The following is a 21,172-nucleotide window of genomic DNA, read 5'->3' as shown; positions in this document are numbered from 1 at the left end:
GCCGCCGCACTTTCCCCCTTCGGGCCTAGGGGCGCAGGAAGCCCGCTGCTGAAATTGGAGCAATCTCAGGGGGTGGGTGGGGGGGGGGTGAGGGGAGGGGGGTTAGACCGGGACAGCGGCGTCGCCACTCCTTCCTCCGCTAACATCCCCCTCCCCAGCCCCAAAGTCGGAAGGATCCTCTGTCTCAGCTAAGAGGAGAAGAAAAGGGACAGAAAAGAGAAGGAAAAACCTGATTAGGTGGCTCAGTGGCTAAGCCACTGAGCTTGTCGATCGGAAAAAGTTGGCGGTTCGAATCCCTAGTGCAGGTCATCAGCATGAGCAGCGGGGGTCGGACTAGATGGCCTCCGAGGTCCCTTTCCAACTCCGTTCCATTTAAATTGGACAGCTCCCTCCCGGCTCTTGATTTATTTCATTTGTTTGGGCGGGAGGGGGAGAGAGAAGCGACCGACCTGGAAAAAGCCCCCTCCCCGGGATCGGGTGGTGGTCTCTGGAGGCGGACTGGGAGTGGGGTGGGGTGGGGGAGGACGCTCCTCTGGCCCGGAGGTTTTGCTGGCCCGCCGGCGCCTCCTCCTCCTCCCTTTGGCGGGCGCGTCTTTGCGCTGCGTTCTTGGAGAGAGGCTCTCCAAGGGCGCAGCGGCTCTTGCTTTGCGCTCGCCTCGCCCGCTCTTCTCCGCTGAGTTTTGCCTCCTCCTCCCACCCCTCTCCACCCTCTCGCACCTCCAGAGCGAAGATGATCAAACCTCTGGTCCAGGCGGAGGAGCCTTCTGCGCTGCCGCCGTCTCCCCTGGCCAAGAAAGACGTGGAGCTCTTGCTGGTGAAAGAGCAGAACGGGGTGCAATACACCAGCAGCCACCTCCTGGAGCACGCCGGCCCCAGGTACAGCCCTGCCGGCGCCCCGCTGCAGGAGCGCGAGACTTGGGGCAAGAAAATCGACTTCTTGCTCTCCGTGGTGGGCTTCTCCGTGGATCTGGCCAACGTCTGGCGGTTCCCTTACCTCTGCTACAAAAACGGAGGAGGTAAGTCCGAAGGCCACCCCCCCCCCCGAGTTCTGCCGGTCCATCCGCCCCAAAACCTGTCGGTGCGTGTATTCCCATCTTCCATCACCTCTGTGGGGAAGACGGAGGGAAAAGTAAGGGAAGGTGGCCATCCGGCTTCCCTTTGGCGCTTGGTGTTTCTTGGCTTTGGAGGACCGGGGACGGGGAGGGGGGTTTGTATGGCAGTGGTGGGATTCAAAACTTTTTGCTACCGGTTCTGTGGGCTGGCGTGACTTGGTGGGCGTGACTTGGTGGGCGTGGCAGGGGAAGGATACTGCAAAATCCCCATTCCTCCCCCCACCCCTGGGCGAAGGATATTGCAAAATCTCCGTTCCCTCCCCACTCCAGGGGAAGGATATTGCAAAATCCACATTCCCACCTCAGTCCAGGGGAAGGATATTGTAAAATCTCCATTCCTCCCCACTCCAGGGGAAGGATACTGTAAAATCCCCATTCCCACCCCACTCCTGGGGAAAGGATACTGTAAAATCTCCATTCCCACCCAACTCCAGGGGAAGGATACTGCAAAATCCCCATTCCCACCCCACTCCTGGGGGAAGGATACTGAAAAATCCCCATTTCCTCCAAATCATCTGGGACTCGGGAAGCAGAGAATAGATAGGGGCACCGGTTCTCCGAACTACTCAAAATTTCCGCTACCAGTTCTCCAGAACTGGTCAGAACGTGCTGAAACCCACCTCTGGTGGGTTTGGCACACCTGGGATCAGAGCCCCCTTTCCTTGAGAAAGATTCACAGGGAGGCTTTTTACAAAGTCAAAGTTTCCCTTTGAGACTTCTCTCCACTGGAGAGCTGGGCTGAAGATCCAGAGATGGCACCCTGAAGGAACCTTGCTTCCAAAGAGAAAAATAAATCCATAAGGATTTGCTCTTTTAGTCTGCTAGAATTCTAAACTCATAATGTATCTCAGCAGGACAAGTTTAAAAGTTCAGCTCGGCTTTATTTCTGATTTCCTTCCCAGCTTCTTTTGCAAGCTCAGATCAAAAGGCAGTCTTGTACGCTTCCTGCCCTGGCCAGCTAGACTGCTCTTGAAATGCATGCCCGGAGATGGGGATAGACTTGCTTCTGAGCATAGAAGCTCCAATAACCGTCATTCGGCCTCTTTCCTCCCGTGCAGGACTCCCAGTGCACGTTTTGTATTTTTTTAATTTGTTTTCTGCTTTTGGTAGGGTCCGCGTTTTCAGTGGTCTTCTTTGAAGCATCCCATGTTTGTTTCTGATTGTTTGCCTCAAAATGTTGAACTGGGTTTAAAAGCGGCTTTCTACCAGAAGGGAAACAGAAGGAGGATGGGGACCCTAACTGCTTCCATATTGCAATCTGGCATGAATTTTGTGAATGCGGTGAGCTATGTGGGCTCTGCTTAATGGCGCTTCCTTCTACTGTCGCCTGTGGAGGCAACATGGTAGTCATCTTCCAAGAAAGTGCTGCGGTTCTCTGGGGCCACCCTGAGCATAATGACTCCAGAAAATGGGCTAGAACAATGTCCATCCAGATCAGGGGTGAAATCCAGCAGGTCCTGGAGAACCGGTAGCGGAAATTTTGAATCGTTTGGAGAACCGACAAGTACCATCTCTGGCTGGCCCCAGAGTGGGGTGGGAATGGGTATTTTGCAGTATCCTTCCCCCAGGAGTGGGGTTGGAATGGAGATTTTGCAATATCCTTCCCCAGGAGTGGGGAGGGAATGCGGATTTTTCAGTATCTTTCCGCTGGAGTGGGGAGGGAATGGAGATTTTGTGTATCCTTTCCCTGCTATGCCCACCAAACCAAGCCCAGAGAACTGGTAGTAAACAAATTTGGATTTCACCACCGATCCAGATGCAAATTCTCAAGTTTTGCAGCCAGCATGGGTAAAATTATGGACTTTTGGAAATTGCTGGCTTGGGAAAAGTTGGGCTTCAACAATGAACACACACACAAACACACACCTTCCCCAGTTCCAGGTTATATAGCAACCAGTTTTGTTTTCAAGTGCAGGACTACTTGGAAAATAAAGACTGGTATTTTTTTTTTTTTTAAAAAAGGCTGGGGATGAGGCTTTGGTTAAGAAGAAACTGGACTATTGTTAGCTACTACAGCTGTAGTAGAAGATAGAGAGATGTAGTTCACCACAACGGCTTCGGAAAAATCTCATGTCCTCCTGGGAAAACTATGGGAAAACTTCAGTCTGAAAACTCCTGGAGTTTTAGTACATTTTATTTATTGATGTAGAAAGAAAATACAGACTAAATGGATTGATGTTTGGTAACACAGATTCTGAAGTTCCTTCCTGTGTTCTCATGTAACATACAGTAAATCTCGTGTACAACAATAGTTAAGGCTATTGCTTCTCCACAGATTTGCCTCTACTAAGAAGTTTGACTGTCCTTAACTTCTTTTTTTTATTTCTTTTTGTCACAACAGTATACACAAACAATTGTCATAGATAAAACAGCATATCTTGAAGAATATATATATATAAAAATATATAATATATATATATATATATATGTTTTCTGAGGTTTTCACGGGTGTTTGTATGTAGGTCTTTGGTTGTTCGGGTTTTCTCCCGTGTAAAATTGGAAATGTCTTGGCGACGTTTCGACGAAGTCTCATTCGTCATCTTCAGGCTTCAGCTTCGTGCTTCTGGGAGCAAGAAGCACTTTGCTCAGAAGCAAGCTGAAGCCTGAAGATGACGAATGAGACTTCTTGAAACGTCGCCAAGACACTCATACATGAGAAAACCCGAACAACCAAAGACCTACACACACACACACACACACACACACACACACACACACACACACACACACATATATATATATATATATATATATGTTTTCTGAGGTTTTCACGGGTGTTTGTATGTAGGTCTTTGGTTATTCGGGTTTTCTCCCGCGTAAAATTGGAAGTGTCTTGGCGACGTTTGACGAAGTCTCATTCGTCATCTTCAGGCTTCAGCTTCGTGCTTCTGGGAGCAAGAAGCACTTTGCTCAGAAGCAAGCTGAAGCCTGAAGATGACGAATGAGACTTCGTGGCGTCAAAGACACATACGGAGAAGAACAACCAAAGACCTACACACACACACACACACACACACACACACACACACACACACACACACATATATATATATATATATATATGTTTTCTGAGGTTTTCACGGGTGTTTGTATATAGGTCTTTGGTTGTTCGGGTTCTCTCCCGTGTAAAATTGGATGGGTCTTGGCGGCGTTTGACGAAGTCCCATTCGTCATCTTCAGGCTCCAGCTCCGTGCTTCTGGGAGCAATGTGTGATCGCAGCTGTTTCTTCCTTTTTAACTGCTAGTGGGGGTTTGAACTGATTGGGTGGGAGCTTGGCTGTGCTCTGATTGGATGGGGGTTTTTCTGTGCTCTGATTGGCTGGGGGTGTGTCCTGTGTTGGTGGGGGCTTGGTTGTGCTCAGTCTAGTCTGTGCTGCAGGGGGATTTGAGCTGGTGAGCTGCATAGCTGTTGTTTGGCTTTGTGGTCGTGCTACATCTTCATAGTGGGTGTCAGTCTGCTGCATGAATGGATTGGAAGGGTTTGAAATGTTTGACAACCAAGCCCCCACCTTTAAAATACTTAAAGGGCAGAGTATATTTCCCTGGATGAGAGATGGAGAGGCATGTTTTGGAGAAAAAGCAGCTTCCTGACTCCCCCCCCACCTTTGTCAATGGGCCATTAAAGCCTCAACCAAGCTCACTCATTTCCCCCCACCTTTGTCAATGGGTCAGAGGTAGAAACTCAATCCCCCCACCTTTGTCAATGGACCATCATTTGCAACTCAATAGAACAGAAACTCACCACATGGCAAGGCTCAGGCAAGCTTGAGGGACAACCTACAATGTTAACTAAGACCCCTAGACCACCTGGGAGTTTGACAACCAATCAGGATACTCTTCCTGTGCCCCAGAAAGTTCAAAGCTCAGAAAAAGCATAAAGCCAGGGAGCGCACAGGATCTCAGCCCTTTTCTGTTCAGGAACTCAAACCATGTGATCCTGACCATCATTAAACCATCTTTCCAAGCAGTCTCCATGTTTCCAGTGTCTTTGTCCCCACTTGGAACTGAACCCAGATGGATATTTCTTCCAACAGTTGGTTGGTTTGACTTTGAGACTCTGCACAGGTTTTGCTGGGTTGGTCTTGCCATACTGTATGGGGATTCCTCCAGAGTTAAAATAAGTTGAAATAGAGGAGCAAATGGAAAGACACCAAAAAAGAAGGAGGTGGAAGCAGAGAGGGTGGGGGAGTGGGGGAAGAGAGAGAGATCTACTGAAATCATGCCAGCTTGAAGTGAGACATGACTTTGGAACCACTTCGTAGTCTCTTAAGCTTGTTAAAGAAATGGATGGATGAAGGCAACAGCCTCACAACGGGTGAGGGGGGCAAAGTCTTTGGAAAACCACAAGCAGAGACAAGACCAATCTCTAGAGGATTGAACCAGTGGTGGGTTTCAAATTTTTTTACTACCGGTTCTATGGGCGTGGCTTGGTGGGCGTGGCTTGGTGGGCATGGCAGGGGAAAGATACTCTACAAATCTCCATTCCCTCCCAAATCCAGGGGAAGGTTACTGCAAAATCCCCATTTCCTCCCGATCAGCTGGGACTCAGGAGGCAGCGAATAGATGGAGGGCGGGGCCAGTCAAAATTTTTACTACCGGTTCTCCGAACTGCTCAAAATTTCTGCTACCGGTTCTCCAGAACTGGTCAGAACCTGCTGAAACCCACCTCTGATTCCCACCCCACTCTGGGGCCAGCCAGAGTTGGGTATTTGCCGATTCTCCGAACTGCTCAAAATTTCTGCTACCAGTTCTCTGAACTCAAAATTTCTGCTACTGGTTCTCCAGGACCTGTTGAAACCCACCTCTAGATGGAACTTACTGCTGACATGCTCTCATCCACAAGCTACCTGGAGGGACACCATCTATAGGCCTTGCTGGGCACCTGCCAGTCCATCTCGGTGGAACAGAGAGATTGGCAACTCTCCTGTTGCCACAGAAGATTAGGCAGCACAGAATGCTTCTATTTTATGGTGCTTGGGTGGCCCAGTTGCCCATAATTGAACGTATGCAATAAGGACCATTGACCCCAAATGAAACAGAACACAGATTTGAGACGCTGATAGTTAGCTCTGAAAACTTTGCAAAAGGTAGATGCATGTTAACTGATTAGCTGTGCAAACCTGGAAACTAAACCTAAAAATGCAGATTGTGTGTGTATTTGTTTGTGTGTATGTTTCTTCTTGATAGCCGCCCCCCCAAAAAAGGATATTTGTGTTTTCAAAAGAGTTGTAGAGAGCACCTGGTGATGACTCTTAAGACAACTGAATTTGTTTCTGATGTTTTGCCAACTGCATAACATCTGGCGAATCTCCTATTATTTAATTGGGATCTAATGGATGGACGTGGTTTGCTCTCATTGAACCTGATTCTAATGTCATTGACGTCTGACACACCTACACCCATATACATCATGTATGTGTACCCTTATGCATCATGTATGTGTACCCTTATGCATCATGTATGTGTACACATATGCATCATGTATGTGTACACATATGCATCAAGAATAGCTTAAGACCACAAGATGGACCACTCAATCTTTTGCAAAAATAAATATTTATGAACCCAGCGATCGAAAAAGTGCAAGCTACTCAACAACTTGGTTGCTCGGTTAAATAAAATTTTAAGAATATAATTTTTTATTGACCAAGTGTGATTGGACACACAAGGAATTTCTCTTGGTACATATGCTCTCAGTGTGCATAAAAGAAAAGATACCGTCATCAAGGTACAACACTTACAACACTTAATGATAGTCATAGGGTAGAAATAAGCAATCAAGAAACAATATCAATATAAATCGTAAGGATACCAGCAACAAGGTTACAGTCATACAGTCATAAGTGGAAAGAGATTGGTGATGGGAACGATGAGAAGATTAATAGTAGTGCAGATTTAGTAACTAGTTTGACAGTGTTGAGGGAATTATTTGTTTAGCAGAGTGATGGCCTTCGGGAAAAAACTGTCTTGTGTCTAGTTGTTCTGGTGTGCAGTGCTCTGTAGCGTCGTTTTGAGGGTAGGAGTTGAAACAGTTTATGTCCAGGATGTGAGGGGTCTGTAAATATTTTCCCAGCCCTCTTTTTGACTCGTGCAGTATACAGGTCCTCAATGGAAGGCAGATTGGTAGCAATTGCTTTTTTCTGCAGTTCTAATGATCCTCTGAAGTCTGTGTCTGTCTTGTTGGGTTGCAGAACCAACCAACAGACAGTTTTGGAGGTAGAGATGACAGACTCAATAGTTCCTCTGTAGAACTGGATCAGCAGCTCCTTGGGCAGTTTGAGCTTTCTGAGTTGGCGCAGAAAGAACATTCTTTGTTGTGCTTCTTTGATGACGTTTTTGATGTTAGCTGTCCATTTTAGATCTTGTGATATGGTAGAACCTAGAAATTTGAAGGTTTCTACGGTTGATACTGTTTTGTCTAGTATTGTAAGAGGTAGAAGTATGGGAGGGTTTCTCCTAAACTCTACCACCATTTCTACGGTTTTGAGTGTGTTCGGTTCCAGATTGTTCTGGTCGCACCACGAGGCTAGTTGTTCAACCTCCCGTCTGTATGCGGATTCATCATTGTCTTGAATGAGACCGATCACTGTTGTGTCATCTGCAAACTTCAGTGTTCTTTTAAAACAGTGAGAAAAATAAGAAGCTTCTTAAGGAGACTAATATAGATCTATTTCAAGCTATTTAGCTCTCATCAGCTAGCCATACCCTTCTGGGACTCGAACCTGGACTTGCTTGCATATTAGGCAGATGTATTAACCTATAAGCTACAGGTTCTCCTCCTCGCTTTGTCAGCTGTACCAGGGGAAAGATTAAGTGGGGGTTTTTTTCCTATCGAAGCAACCTGGTCTATCCAAATATGGGAGGGAGCATACTGCTTCCCCACTTAATCTTTCCCCAGGTACAGCTGACAAAGCGAGGAGGAGAACCTGTGGCTTACACGTTAATATGTCTGCCTAATATGCAAGCAAGCTGAGGTTCGAATCCCAGAAGGGTATGGCTAGCTCAGGGATCAGCAATCTGATGTGGCTCTTTCACCCCACTGCTGCGGCTCCCTGTCACTCAAAATATGCATCACAACCACAGATGTGCAACACCTATCGGCATGTGATTTATTGAGTTTTTCAACCCCCTGGTCGGCCAACCATAGATAAATCCAAGAAAAGTTAAGTTTCAGGAGAAAACAGAACGTTTAATTCAACTACATAGGCTAGTTTTGTGGCCGCTCAATAAATAGTCAGGCACGGGAAGACTCTTGTGGCTCCCGGTGTTTTCTTTTCTGCGGGAAATGGGTCCAAATGGCTCTTTGAGTGTTTAAGGTTGCCAACCCCTGGGCTAGGTGATGAGAACTAAATAGCTTGAAATAGATCTATAGTAGTCTCCCTTTATTTCTTTGTCAGCAAATATAAATTAACACTAACACACACACACACACACACACACACACACCTTATTCATATTCCTGTGATTAAAAAAAACACCTTAGTCCGAAGGTTAATATTTTTTAAAGAGATGATTTCTAAGATATGACCAGAAATCTTGAAAGCTGCCTCTTCTTTTTTCACAGGAGAAACACGCACACACACACACACACAATGAATCTAAACTGGAGAAAGAACAAATACATTTTTGTGGGGGTTTTAAAAAATTTTTTGGGGGGGAGGTCCCCGAGCGCTTCTTTCAGAACTGTTGAGGTGTGGATGAAAACTCCCCCTTTGTGCACAGTTTCGCCTTTTCAGGTTACAGCTCACAAAACGAAAGCTTTGATGTCCAATCACTGTGGTTTTGGAAAAACAAGAGGAGGAAGGGCTGAGCCTAGCATAGGAGGGAGATTGTAGGATCAAAGAAAAGCAGCTGGGTATCATTTGCATCTTTGCAAGACCTTTTTCCAAAGTGGGGAATGTAGGCGTGAGAGTTGAGGGTGAATCAAGGAAGGGAAATGGGACGTTAAGTCATTGCACTTCTCTCTCTACACAAGATGTCTCCAAGACGTAGGTTCCTAGAGTTGGAAGGGACCTTGGAGGTTTTCTATTCCAATCCCTCCCCTCCCCCGCATCCAAGGCAGGAGCCCTTATATTTTTTGTATTTTGCTTTATCTTTTAATGAGCCTGTAATCCAGGGATGAAATCCAGCAGGTTCTGACCGGTTCTGGAGAACCGGTAGCGGAAATTTTGTGCAGTTCAGAGAAATGGCAAATATCACCTCTGGCTGGCCCCAGAGTGGGGGTGGGAACAGAGATTTTGCAATATCCTTTCCCCAGAAGTGGGGAGGGAATGGGGATTTTGGAATATCCTTCTCCTGAAGTGGGATGGGAGTGGAGATTTTGCAATATCCTTTCCCCGGGAGTGGGGAGGGAATGGGGATTTTGGAGTATCCTTCCCCTGAAGTGGGACGGGAATGGAGATTTTGCAGTACCCTTCCCCTGGAGTGGGGTGGGAATGAAGATTTTGCAGTATCCTTCCTCTGCCATGCCCACCAAGCCACACCCACAGAACCGGTAGTAAAAAAGTTTGGATTTCACCACTGCCGTAATCCCTTACATCAGGGTGGAGTCCAGGCAATTGAATGGAGCTGAGTATTTACCGGCTGGATGCCCTTCCTGTTGCCAATGCAGAGTTCGCAGCAGATAATTAATCCTTGTGCCAAGAGAGAGAGAGAGAAATAGCTGCCGCTAACTAGGATCGAACTCACAACCTCCTGCTTGTGAGGCGCGAGGTCTGCCTCTAGGCCACTGCGCCACTCGTGGGAGTCTTTTTATCACCCTGGACCAATGGTTGGCCAGTTTATTTTTTGAAAGCCTCCAGTGATGGAACATCCAACAACTTCTCGAGACAAGCTGTTCCACTGGCTAATTGTTCTTAGAAATTTCTCCTTCATTGCAGACTGGATGTCCCTCCGTTGCTTCTTGTCTTGCCCTCAGAAGCTCCCTCTTCCCGGAATAACGTCTCAAGTATTGAAAGATGCTATCAGAACTCTTCTAAGCCTTTTCTTCCTTAGACTAAGCCAGAGGTCTGCAAACTTGGCTCTTTTAAGACTTGTGGACTTCAACTCCCAGAGTTCCTCAGCTAGCAAAGCTGTCTGAAGAACTCTGGGAGTTGAAGTCCACAAGTCTTAAAAGAGCCAGGTTTGCAGACCCCTGGGCTAAACATACCCAGCACTAGTGGGTTTCACTTACCATCACTAACGGTTTGGAACTGTGAGCGTGCGCATGTGCATGATCGCTTCACTCACACACGGTGCTTCTGCGCATGCACAGAGCATCCGTGATGACATCTGGACAAGTGGTTGGGTGGAGCCTCCCGCTACCGATTCACCTGAACCAGGGTGAACCAGTAGAAAGCTACCACTGATACCCAGTTTCCTTAGCTGTTCATCGTTCGACTCATGCTGTATACCCCAATTGTCTTTGTTGCTCTTCTCTGCTCTCTTTCTAGGAACGCGACATTTTTTGGGAGGGTATTATGGCGACCACAACTTTCTTTACTTGATACTTTTCAAACCTGGAAAACAAAAACGGAATATTTTGGTGGTCACCCATCAAAAGATTAATCTGGTCTTTGTGAGATCAGCCAAGTCCACCTTTAGTGGAGCCTCTGAAGATGGAGCCTGAGAGTTAGTTTTTGAACCTCAGCTGGAAAAGTCTGCTCCTTTTGAATAAAAATCAGGAAATAACTTTAAAAGATAGGTTTTTGTTCAATAAATAAATAAGCCATGTTGGCCATCAATACCTTCTTAGAGTTTTCATCTGGTTGTTCCTTTGAAATTTTTTTTAACACATCCTGCAGACTTCCTCCCTCCCTCCCTCCCTCCCTCCCTCCTCCCTCCCTCCCTCCCTCCCTCCTTTTTTCCTTCCTTCCTCCCTCCCTCCCTCCCTCCCTCCCTTCCTTCCTTCCTTCCTTCCTTCCTTCCTTCCTTCCTTCCAGTACAAATGAGTTAAATCTGTCCAGATTTATTTTCTTTGAACTTGAACATCTCCCATTAGCTGTAGCTACCCTTTGATATTTAAATTAGCTTTATCCTGATGGGAGAATGCATTTGGTTTCCCAGGGAGGTTGCTACTGAATTTACTCAGCTCAGTTTTGGAGCTATCAATGCAGAAGAGAGAGAGAGAGGGAGAGGGAAGGAGGGAGGGAGAGAGAGAGAGAGAGAGAGAGAGGGAGAGGGAGGGAGGGAGGGAGGGAGAGAGAGAACGCTTAGTAAAATTCATGTTCTATAACCTGCATTGGAAATACTGCTCATTTAATTGAATTTTGTCTGAGTGCACAGAGCTTAGCAAACAGATCGTTGAATAGTCAGAAAAGGACAGCACTGAGTTTGTACTTGGATTGAGGAAGAAACAAGGAAACCTCACCTGATTTTGGAGTATCTTGGACTGGCTTGTAAGATCTTGAACTTCTGGTGCTGCAGCTTAAGGGGATACCTGGGAAAATTCGCAGGTTTTCCACCAATAGTCCTACCTGCAGAGAATGCCTTCAGTCTGAGGATGGCTCGCTCCAATCTATACCGTTGTCCTGAGCCAACCTGGGACATGTGACCTACAGCCACAAAAGATCCTTCATTCCCTTACCCTGATGTTAGCACATTCTATTGCTCTAGTATCTTTGTAGATACTAGATACTCTATCCGGTAGAGTGTTTTGCCTGTTTCCATTAATAGACTGATGGAAATGACAATTAATGGAGAAAGAGTTTTTAAAGCTCTTTTAAGCTCTGAGTTTGCTATTTGGACTTTCTTATTTACTTACTTTTTCCTTCCTTCCTTCCTTCCTTCCTTCCTTCCTTCTTTTTCTTTTTCTTTCTTTCTTTCTTTCTTTCTTTCTTTCTTTCTTTCTTTCTTTCTTTCTTTCTTTCTTCTTTCTTCTTTCTTTCTCCTTCCTTCCTTCCTTCTTTTTTCTTTCCTTCCTTCCTTCCTTCCTTCCTTCCTTCCTTCCTTCCTCCTTTGTTTTTTCCTCCTCCTCCTCCTCCTCTTCCTCTTCCTCTTCCTCTTCCTCTTCCTCCTCCCCCTTTTTCTTTTTCTTTCCTACATATATTGCAATAACAGCAGAAATCTATTGAGAGAGAAGGCTATCAAAGTCTGTCTTGTAGAGGTGGGGAATGATGAAGATGCTCGGTCTGGAAAAAAAAAAGAGAAAGAAAGAAGGATGTTCTAAATACTCTTCCTTTCTATGTTTCTGTAACAGCTGCTTCTTTGTGATTGAAGACGACTTTAAAAACAGCCGAAACAAAGAAACTCTGAGCAAATTCTTTAATGCAATCCACTTCTGGGGGGAAAAAAAACCAGTTTAATGGGTAAGAATGCAAGCCAGCAGTTTTTTCATCTGTATTTATTTTTGTCTTCCCAGGTGCCTTCCTCATCCCTTACAGCCTCTTCCTCATCATTGCAGGAATGCCTTTGTTTTATATGGAACTTGCTTTAGGCCAGTATAATAGAGAAGGGGCTGCTACTGTATGGAAAATCTGCCCATTGTTTAAAGGTAAATCCAATCAACATAAATCGTACTAGGATACTAAGTAAACAATATAAATCGTAAGATACAAGCAACCAACTTATAGTCATAAGAAGATAAGGAGATAGAGAATAGGGAAGATGAGAATAATGATGGTAAATCAGTGGTGAAATCTGAACCAGTTTACTACCGGTTTGCTGGCTGCACATGTGCACTGTGCGTGCACATGGACAGTGCGCACTATGCACCAAACGTGTGTGCCAAAAGAAGGCATGAGTAAGTAGAACAGCGCGCTGGGGGGCGGGGAGGTTGGTCAGCTGTGGCACACACTTTTTTTTTATACTTTTAAAAGCATTTTTTTTACAACCTATTCGGCCGAATAGGTTGTTTAAAAAAATGCTTTTAAAAGTTTTTTTAAAAAAAGGCTCTGACGATCACGTGGCTCAGCCATGATCGTCAGAGTCTTTTTAAAAATCTTTTAAAAGCATTTTTTACAACCTATTCGGCCGAATAGATTGTAAAAAAATGCTTTTAAAAGTCTAAAAAACAGGCTCTGAAGATCGCGTGGCTCAGCTGTGATCGTCAGAGCCTCTTTTTTTCTTTTTAAAGCATTTTTTAAAAGAAGCCGCAAGCAGGCGACCGGGCGATTGGGTGGACATGGGAGAGAGGCAGGGATTTTTGCTACCGGTTCTCCGAACTACCTGTCACCATCGCTACCGGATTGGCCGATCCGGTCTGAACCAGGAACATTTTACCCCTGTGGTAGCTGCCTTTTTAGATAGTTTGACAGTGTTATGGGGATTAGTTGTTTGGCAGAGTGATGGCATGGGACTATTCTGTCCCAGCTCCCCAAACACAACAAACCCTCTGAAGTGAATTCAAAGATTCCTAGGAGTGCCGGCTGCCCTGGTAAAAAGTTTCTCTCTCACTGCAGGTTAACAAGTCTGTTTGGCCAGAAAATGAATAGTTGTCTGCCACATCTATTCATCTCCGCCCCCTGCCTTTTATCCCCAGAGTTAGGGTGGAGCTTCGCTAGCAGCAGTGGCTGTTCTGGCACAAGAATCAGCTCATAGGTTTCCACTGCTCTCCTCTCCTCTGCCTTCTGCGCAGTCATGTGCCAGGTACTGGACCCAGCTGTTCCTCTTCTTCCTCATCAGCCACCTCCAGACGTGGGGGCTGTTGATTCTCCATCTGAGGGTTGACGGCTCTGCCTCAGTCTCTCTCTCTCTGCCAGCTCCATTCCCTCTTCCCCCTCGGAGCTCTCAGGTTGAAGCTGACTCTGACCCCCACGCTTCCTCCCCCTCCTCCTCCTCCTCCTCCTCCTCCTCCTCCTCCTCCTCCTCCTCCTCCTCCTCCTCCTCCTCCTCCTCCTCCTCCTTCTCTGATTTGGCTGCTGGTTGCGGGCCAGCGACCGACAGGCCACAACAGGGAGATCAGTCTAAATGCTATATCTATAGCTGTACTGAGAATGGCAGATTCTTAATTCTTCCATGTGAACCAATACTGTATGGCAAAGATCCCATTCCTTACACCGAACCAAAATAACTGCATGTCGGATTTGTGCCTGGAGACAGAGAGCAGTGAAATTTCTTTGATCTCATGAATGAGTTGATTCCCAATGAAGGTCGGTGACCAATTTTGTGTATAATCTCTTTTCCCTTTGTCTTCAGGCGTGGGTTATGCTGTGATCCTCATAGCACTCTACGTTGGCTTCTACTATAACGTTATCATTGCCTGGTCTCTTTATTACCTGTTTGCCTCCTTCTCCATGGGGGAGCTTCCCTGGATTCACTGCAATAATCATTGGAACACCCCCAACTGCACAGACCCCAAAGTCAATAATTCTATCTTCTTCAACGTTAGCTCCAAGCTCAAGAATACGCCAGCTGCTGAATTTTACGAGTAAGTCTGAAGCTTTCCAGGGCGTGCGCCAGTGGTGAAATGTAAAATTTGTTACTACCAGTTCTGTGGGCATGGATTGGTGGTGGGGGGGGTGTTAATGTGTCTGGGTGGGCATGGCCAACTTTTTTTTTTTTTACTTTTAAAAGCATTTTTTCTACAACCTCTTCAGCTGAAGGGGATGTAAACAAATGCTTTTAAAAGGCTCTGACGATCCCAGCTGAGCTGCATGATCATCAGAGGCTTTTTTACTTTTAAAGCATTTTTCGGCTGAAGAAAAATGCTTTTAAAAGTAAAAAACATCTCTGAAGATCCTGCGACTCAGCTGGGCATGGAGGGCGGGGCAGGGATTTTTGCTACCGGTTCTCCGAACTACCTGTCACCATCGCTACCGGATTGGCCGATCCAGTCTGAACCAGGAACATTTTACCCCTGTGGTAGCTGCCTTTTTAGATAGTTTGACAGTGTTATGGGGATTAGTTGTTTGGCAGAGTGATGGCATGGGACTATTCTGTCCCAGCTCCCCAAACACAACAAACCCTCTGAAGTGAATTCAAAGATTCCTAGGAGTGCCGGCTGCCCTGGTAAAAAGTTTCTCTCTCACTGCAGGTTAACAAGTCTGTTTGGCCAGAAAATGAATAGTTGTCTGCCACATCTATTCATCTCCGCCCCCTGCCTTTTATCCCCAGAGTTAGGGTGGAGCTTCGCTAGCAGCAGTGGCTGTTCTGGCACAAGGATCAGCTCATAGGTTTCCACTGCTCTCCTCTTCTCTGCCTTCTGCGCAGTCATGTGCCAGGTACTGGACCCAGCTGTTCCTCTTCTTCCTCATCAGCCACCTCCAGACCTGGGGGCTGTTGATTCTCCATCTGAGGGTTGACGGCTCTGCCTCAGTCTCTCTCTCTCTGCCAGCTCCATTCCCTCTTCCCCCTCGGAGCTCTCAGGTTGAAGCTGACTCTGACCCCCACGCTTCCTCCCCCTCCTCCTCCTCCTCCTCCTCCTTCTCTGATTTGGCTGCTGGTCGCGGGCCAGCGACCGACAGGCCACAACAGGGAGATCAGTCTAAATGCTATATCTATAGCTGTACTGAGAATGGCAGATTCTTAATTCTTCCATGTGAACCAATACTGTATGGCAAAGATCCCATTCCTTACACCGAACCAAAATAACTGCATGTCGGATTTGTGCCTGGAGACAGAGAGCAGTGAAATTTCTTTGATCTCATGAATGAGTTGATTCCCAATGAAGGTCGGTGACCAATTTTGCGTATAATCTCTTTTCCCTTTGTCTTCAGGCGTGGGCTATGCTGTGATCCTCATAGCACTCTACGTTGGCTTCTACTATAACGTTATCATTGCCTGGTCTCTTTATTACCTGTTTGCCTCCTTCTCCATGGGGGAGCTTCCCTGGATTCACTGCAATAATCATTGGAACACCCCCAACTGCACAGACCCCAAAGTCAATAATTCTATCTTCTTCAACGTTAGCTCCAAGCTCAAGAATACGCCAGCTGCTGAATTTTACGAGTAAGTCTGAAGCTTTCCAGGGCGTGCGCCAGTGGTGAAATGTAAAATTTGTTACTACCAGTTCTGTGGGCATGGATTGGTGGTGGGGGGGGTGTTAATGTGTCTGGGTGGGCATGGCCAACTTTTTTTTTTTTTACTTTTAAAAGCATTTTTTCTACAACCTCTTCAGCTGAAGGGGATGTAAACAAATGCTTTTAAAAGGCTCTGACGATCCCAGCTGAGCTGCATGATCATCAGAGGCTTTTTTTTTTACTTTTAAAAGCATTTTTTCGGCTGAAGAAAAAATGCTTTTAAAAGTAAAAAAAAAAACATCTCTGAAGATCCCGCGACTCAGCTGGGCATGGAGGGGCGGGGTAGGGATTTTTGCTACCGGTTCTCCAAACCACCCGCCGTCATTGTTACTGGATAAGACAAGCCGGTCTGAACTGGGAGCATTTCAACTCTGGCTTGCGCCCCTCTATCATTCCTGGATCCATTTCAGCATTTTCCAATGTTGGGTATATGAGTAGTCCTCAATTTAGAACAGTTCATCTAGGGAGAATTCCAAGGTACGACAGCGCTGAGAAAAAAGTGGCTCGTGACCTGTTGTTTTTTTTCCACACTTACGACGGCTTCAGCATCCTCGTGGTCACGTGATCAGAATTCAGACGCTTGGCGTCTGACTCATAGTTAGGACGGTTGCGGTTGTCCCATCGTGTGTTCCCCTTCTGCGACCTTCTGGCAAGCAAAGTCAAGGGGGAAGCCAGATTCCTTGAACGACCGTGTTACTAATTTAACGTCTGTAATGATTCATTTAACAACTGTGGCAAGAAAGGTTGTAAAATGGGGGGTAAAACTCACTTAGCCACAGAAATGTGGCTGGGGGTGGTGGTGGTCAACTGTAGCCGTAAGTCAAGGACCACCTGTATATTTGCAGAAGTTGCGTTTTGTAGCGGGAAGATGTTTGTTCTTCTCTGGAGAATGAGTATAAAATCCCTGGTAGCTGACTGGGGAAATTCTGGGAGTTGAAGTCCACGCTTCAAGATTGAGAAACACTGCCGTAGAGCAGTGGTGGTGAATCTTTTACTCACTGAGGGCCAAACAGGTACACGCTTCGCTTACACATGGCTCCTCCCCGTGCACTGTGCATGCAACCACACCACCCGCACATCTGCACAACTTTTCCATGCACCCCCATGCGCTCTGCGTGCAACTGCACCATCTGCGCATGCACACGGCTTTCGCACGGCTCTCCCCATACGCTGTGTGTGTTCAATTTCACCATCTGTGCATGCACATGGCTTTCGTGCGCTCAATGCATGCGAAGACCAGCTGGACCTCCAGGATTGCGCACATGCGCACCGGAGGCCTATACACCAGCTGGGGCGTGCACACATGCACAGCTGAAGGTGAGTTGGGTGACAGCTCGCCTGCCCAGAAAGACAGCTCTGCATGCCACCTCGGGCATGCTTGCCATAGGTTCACCATCATGGCCATAGAGTTGTCCACTTAATTACAGAAATAGTTAGAAAGAGATTTGTGGACTTCATCTCTCTAATCTCTCTAATCCTTGTGGCTTCCCATGCTTCCATTAAATCCCCAAGGGGAGGCATCAAAGTGAAATGTTCCCAGGTAGATTTTGAAAGTCAGCGTTGAGTACCACAAAGCAACTCCCGAAGCAACATCTCCCGGTACCTCCAGCTATAAAGTCACTTTGTATACCCTACCAAGAAAGAGCAACTCAACAAGCTAGAAACTCTCTCATGGGCTGGAGAAAGAAAATGTCTGAGAAACTCCAAAACAAATGTATTTATATCTACAGATGCATTTATGGTGTTTCTTGGGTCTTATGTCATTTCTGGCTTGTTTGCTTTGTTCGGTTTCGGGTTCTGTGCTTATTTTTCTTTATGACGATGTTTTGTTTGTTTGCCATGCTTTGCGAAATCAAAATTTAGAACAGAGAGCGAGAGAGTGGAAGAGACATTGCAAGGAGAGAGAGAAAGAGAAAGAGGGAGAGAGAAAGCTGTCCAAAACTAACAGAATGAGAAGAAATGACCTATCAGGCAATAAAACTGAATGCACCTATATCGTTTGGTATTCAATCTGTGGTGGTGCTCCATATATAGCTCCATGCCTTCTAGAAAGATTATCCAAAACTGTCTTAAGATGAGGATGTTCCTTGGAAATATTTTGACCTCAAGGTCCGACTTTGCTAAATGGATGCCTGAGATCTCCGTAGACCTCTGTTTTGGAGCCGAGTGTCTAGGTTTATTATTTCTGGCTCCATCCTAAAGACCATGATGGGAAAAACAAAGGCAGTCCAACCCATGAAGGCACGTCATGTTCTTTTAAATTCTGCTTCCTGTTTAGGCTTCGCTTCCTAAACGAGTACTCTTTCAGTATTGGTCACCATGGGGCGACAACCAGAGACCTATCCTTCTACCTCCAACAACAAAGTCTTGCTTATCAACTCCTTGAACTTCATTCTTCTGATGCGTTCTTGAAAGAACCCTGTTGCATCTCTAGAAATGCTGCAGGATTTTGTCTACTTTTAAGAAATCCTCTTAAGCAATGCCACCCAACAAAGATTATTTGGGATGCAGAGATCCTCAGCTCAAGGTCCCTGTGTAGGATTTGAGTCACAGTGGACTGGCCAGGAAGAACATCTTCTCAATGGCAAATTTCTATGGAAGTTCTCAATCATCTAGATCAGAGGTTTGCAAACTTGGCTCTTTTAAGACTTGTGGACTTCAACCCCCAGAGTTCCTCAGCTAGCAAAGCTGGCTGAGGTACTTTGCGAGTAAAGTCCACAAGTCTTAAAAGAGCCAAGTTTGCAGATCCCTGATCTAGACCATGCTCGTCCCAAAGATACTTTTCCAAAAGGCAACTGGACTTTGTTGTTGTTGTTGTTGTTGTTGTTGTTGTTTCTTCCTTGAAAACCTTTCACTTCTCATCCAAGACGCTTCTTCTTCAGTGAAGAAGATGAAAAACTGAAGAAGCATCTTGGATAAGTAGCAAAACGTTTTCAAGGGAAAAAAACCAAGAGTTCTTGTTTTTTTCTTGAAAACCTTTTGCTTCTCATTCAAGAAGCTTCTTCTTCAGTGAAGAAGAAGAAGAACTGAAGAAACGTCTTGGATAAAAAGCAAAATGTTTTCAAGGAAAAAACCAAGGAAGTCCAGTTACCTTTTAGAAAAGCACCTTTGGGACTTCTCCATGTCAGTTTCACAATCATAGGTCATTCTTAACTTCCATAACTGAAGTGTAGCTGTGTGGTAGAAGATACCTATACAGAAGTTTTGACTTCTGTTGCCTTAAAAGTCCTTATTAAAGCAAATCTCCCGGGTATATACTAGTGCTTCAGAACTTTAAAAATTGTACAGACATCTTAGTGGAAAAGATGATAATTCATTGGATTTAACACCGACGGTGATCTTTGTAGCATCCAGATCAGGGGTCTGCAAACTTGGCTCTTTTAAGACTTGTGGACTTCAACTCCGAGAGTTGAAAGCTGGCTGAGGAACTCTGGGAGTTGAAGTCCACAAGTCTTAAAAAAGCCAAGTTTGCAGACTCTTGATCCAGATAAATGTATGGACTATCCTAATCCCTCCAAGACGGAGTGGCTGTGGATGCCGGCACCTCGGTACAGTCAGCTGCAGATGCGGCTGACTGTCAGGGGTGAATCATTGGCCCCGATGGAGAAGGTACGCAACTTGGGCGTGCTCCTGGATGGTCGGTTGTCCTTTGAAGACCATTTGGCGACCGTCTCCAGGAGAGCATTTTATCAGGTTCGCCTGATCCGCCAGTTGCGTCCCTTCCTGGACCGGGATGCCTTATGCACAGTCACTCATGCTCTCGTTACCTCTCGCCTGGACTACTGCAATGCTCTCTACATGGGGCTCCCCTTGAAGAGCACCCGGAGACTTCAGCTAGTTCAGAACGCAGCTGCACGGGTTATTGAGGGAGCGTCTCGGAGCTCCCACATAACACCTATCCTGCGCAGACTGCACTGGCTACCTGTTGTTTTCCGGGTGCGCTTCAAGGTATTGGTTACCACCTTTAAAGCGCTCCATGGCTTAGGACCGGGCTATCTATGGGACCGTCTACTGCCGGCTTCTATCTCCCATCGCCCGGTACGCTCCCACAGAGAGGGACTCCTCAGGGGGCCGTCAGCCAAACAAGGTCGACTGGCGGCCCCAGGGGAGGGCCTTCTCTGTGGGAGCTCCGACCCTGTGGAACGAACTTCCCCTCGGACTTCGACAATTACCTGACCTTAGGACCTTTCGCCGCGAACTTAAAACTTATTTATTTCATATGGCTGGACTAGCCTGATTTTTATTTTTATTGGATGGGTTTTTTAAATTTTGTGATTTTACGGGGGAGTACGTTTTTTAACATTTTGGGCATTTAAATTAGTTTTTTAAGGGATGTTTTTAATTATTGTGTGTATTTATATTTTATCTGCCTGTTCACCGCCCTGAGTCCTTCGGGAGAAGGGCGGTATACAAATTAAAATATTATTATTATTATTATTATTATTATTAAACTTCTCGGAGAGTGAATTATTTCTGGGGGAAATTCCTTCTCTGGAAACTTTGTGACTAAGTGCCCAAATCAGTGGAATGACATGTGACTTCCTTCTCTTTTATTATTTTTTTTGTTTCTCTCAAAAAGGGAAATCCTGATTCTGAACATTGATTTCGCTCATCCCAGTTAAAGTAGGTGGTGGCTTTCAGTGGAGAATCGGGATCGACAACCACGTTCTCCCTCCATATTAAATGATCTAATTCTTCCTCTTCTCTCTCTCTGGATAGGCGGAGAGTTTTGCAAATTAGCCGTGGGATTCATGAAATCGGACAGCCCCGGTGGCAGCTGGTGCTGTGCCTCTTGGTAGTAGTCATAATCCTGTTTTTTAGCCTGTGGAAAGGCGTGAAGACCTCTGGAAAGGTAGGAGAATGGTTGTTTGCTGGTCTTTAACTTAAAACTTCAATGTATTGTTTTGATTCCATTGGGATAGCCACAAGCAGTATGGAATTATCATACTATATTACCGTGTTTCCCCAAAAATAAGACCCTGTCTTATATTTTTTTTGAACCCCGAAATAAGTGCTTGGCCTTATTTTCAGGGAGGTCTTATTATTTTGGAGTGCTGGAGAAAGATGGGGCTCCTCTTGCCATCTTACCTGATTTCCAGCTCTGTCTCCCTAACCCTAACCAGA

The 21,172-nt window shown here is 46.0% G+C and overlaps 1 protein-coding gene across 2 annotated transcripts in view; it reads left to right on the top strand.

The window, feature by feature from the left end:
• Positions 1-634: 634 nt before the first annotated feature.
• The window catches only part of SLC6A2 (solute carrier family 6 member 2), a 47,232-nt gene continuing 26,694 nt past the window's right edge, over positions 635-21,172 (top strand). The window contains exons 1-4 of one of the 2 annotated variants that reach the window (XM_058155398.1): positions 635-1,016; positions 12,451-12,582; positions 15,746-15,977; positions 20,768-20,900. In XM_058155398.1, coding sequence (XP_058011381.1) covers positions 731-1,016; positions 12,451-12,582; positions 15,746-15,977; positions 20,768-20,900 — 783 coding nt within the window. In that variant the 5' untranslated portion in view covers positions 635-730. Of the gene's footprint in view, positions 1,017-12,450; positions 12,583-14,225; positions 14,458-15,745; positions 15,978-20,767; positions 20,901-21,172 lie in introns of both variants that reach the window. The other variant, XM_058155399.1, reaches the window with a different exon arrangement.

The sequence above is a fragment of the Ahaetulla prasina genome, chromosome 12, assembly GCF_028640845.1.
Source record: "Ahaetulla prasina isolate Xishuangbanna chromosome 12, ASM2864084v1, whole genome shotgun sequence".
In the NCBI taxonomy this organism is placed as follows: Eukaryota; Metazoa; Chordata; class Lepidosauria; order Squamata; family Colubridae; genus Ahaetulla; species Ahaetulla prasina.
The sequence above is the reverse complement of the archived record's forward strand: the minus strand, read 5'-3'. Positions and strand labels throughout refer to the sequence as shown.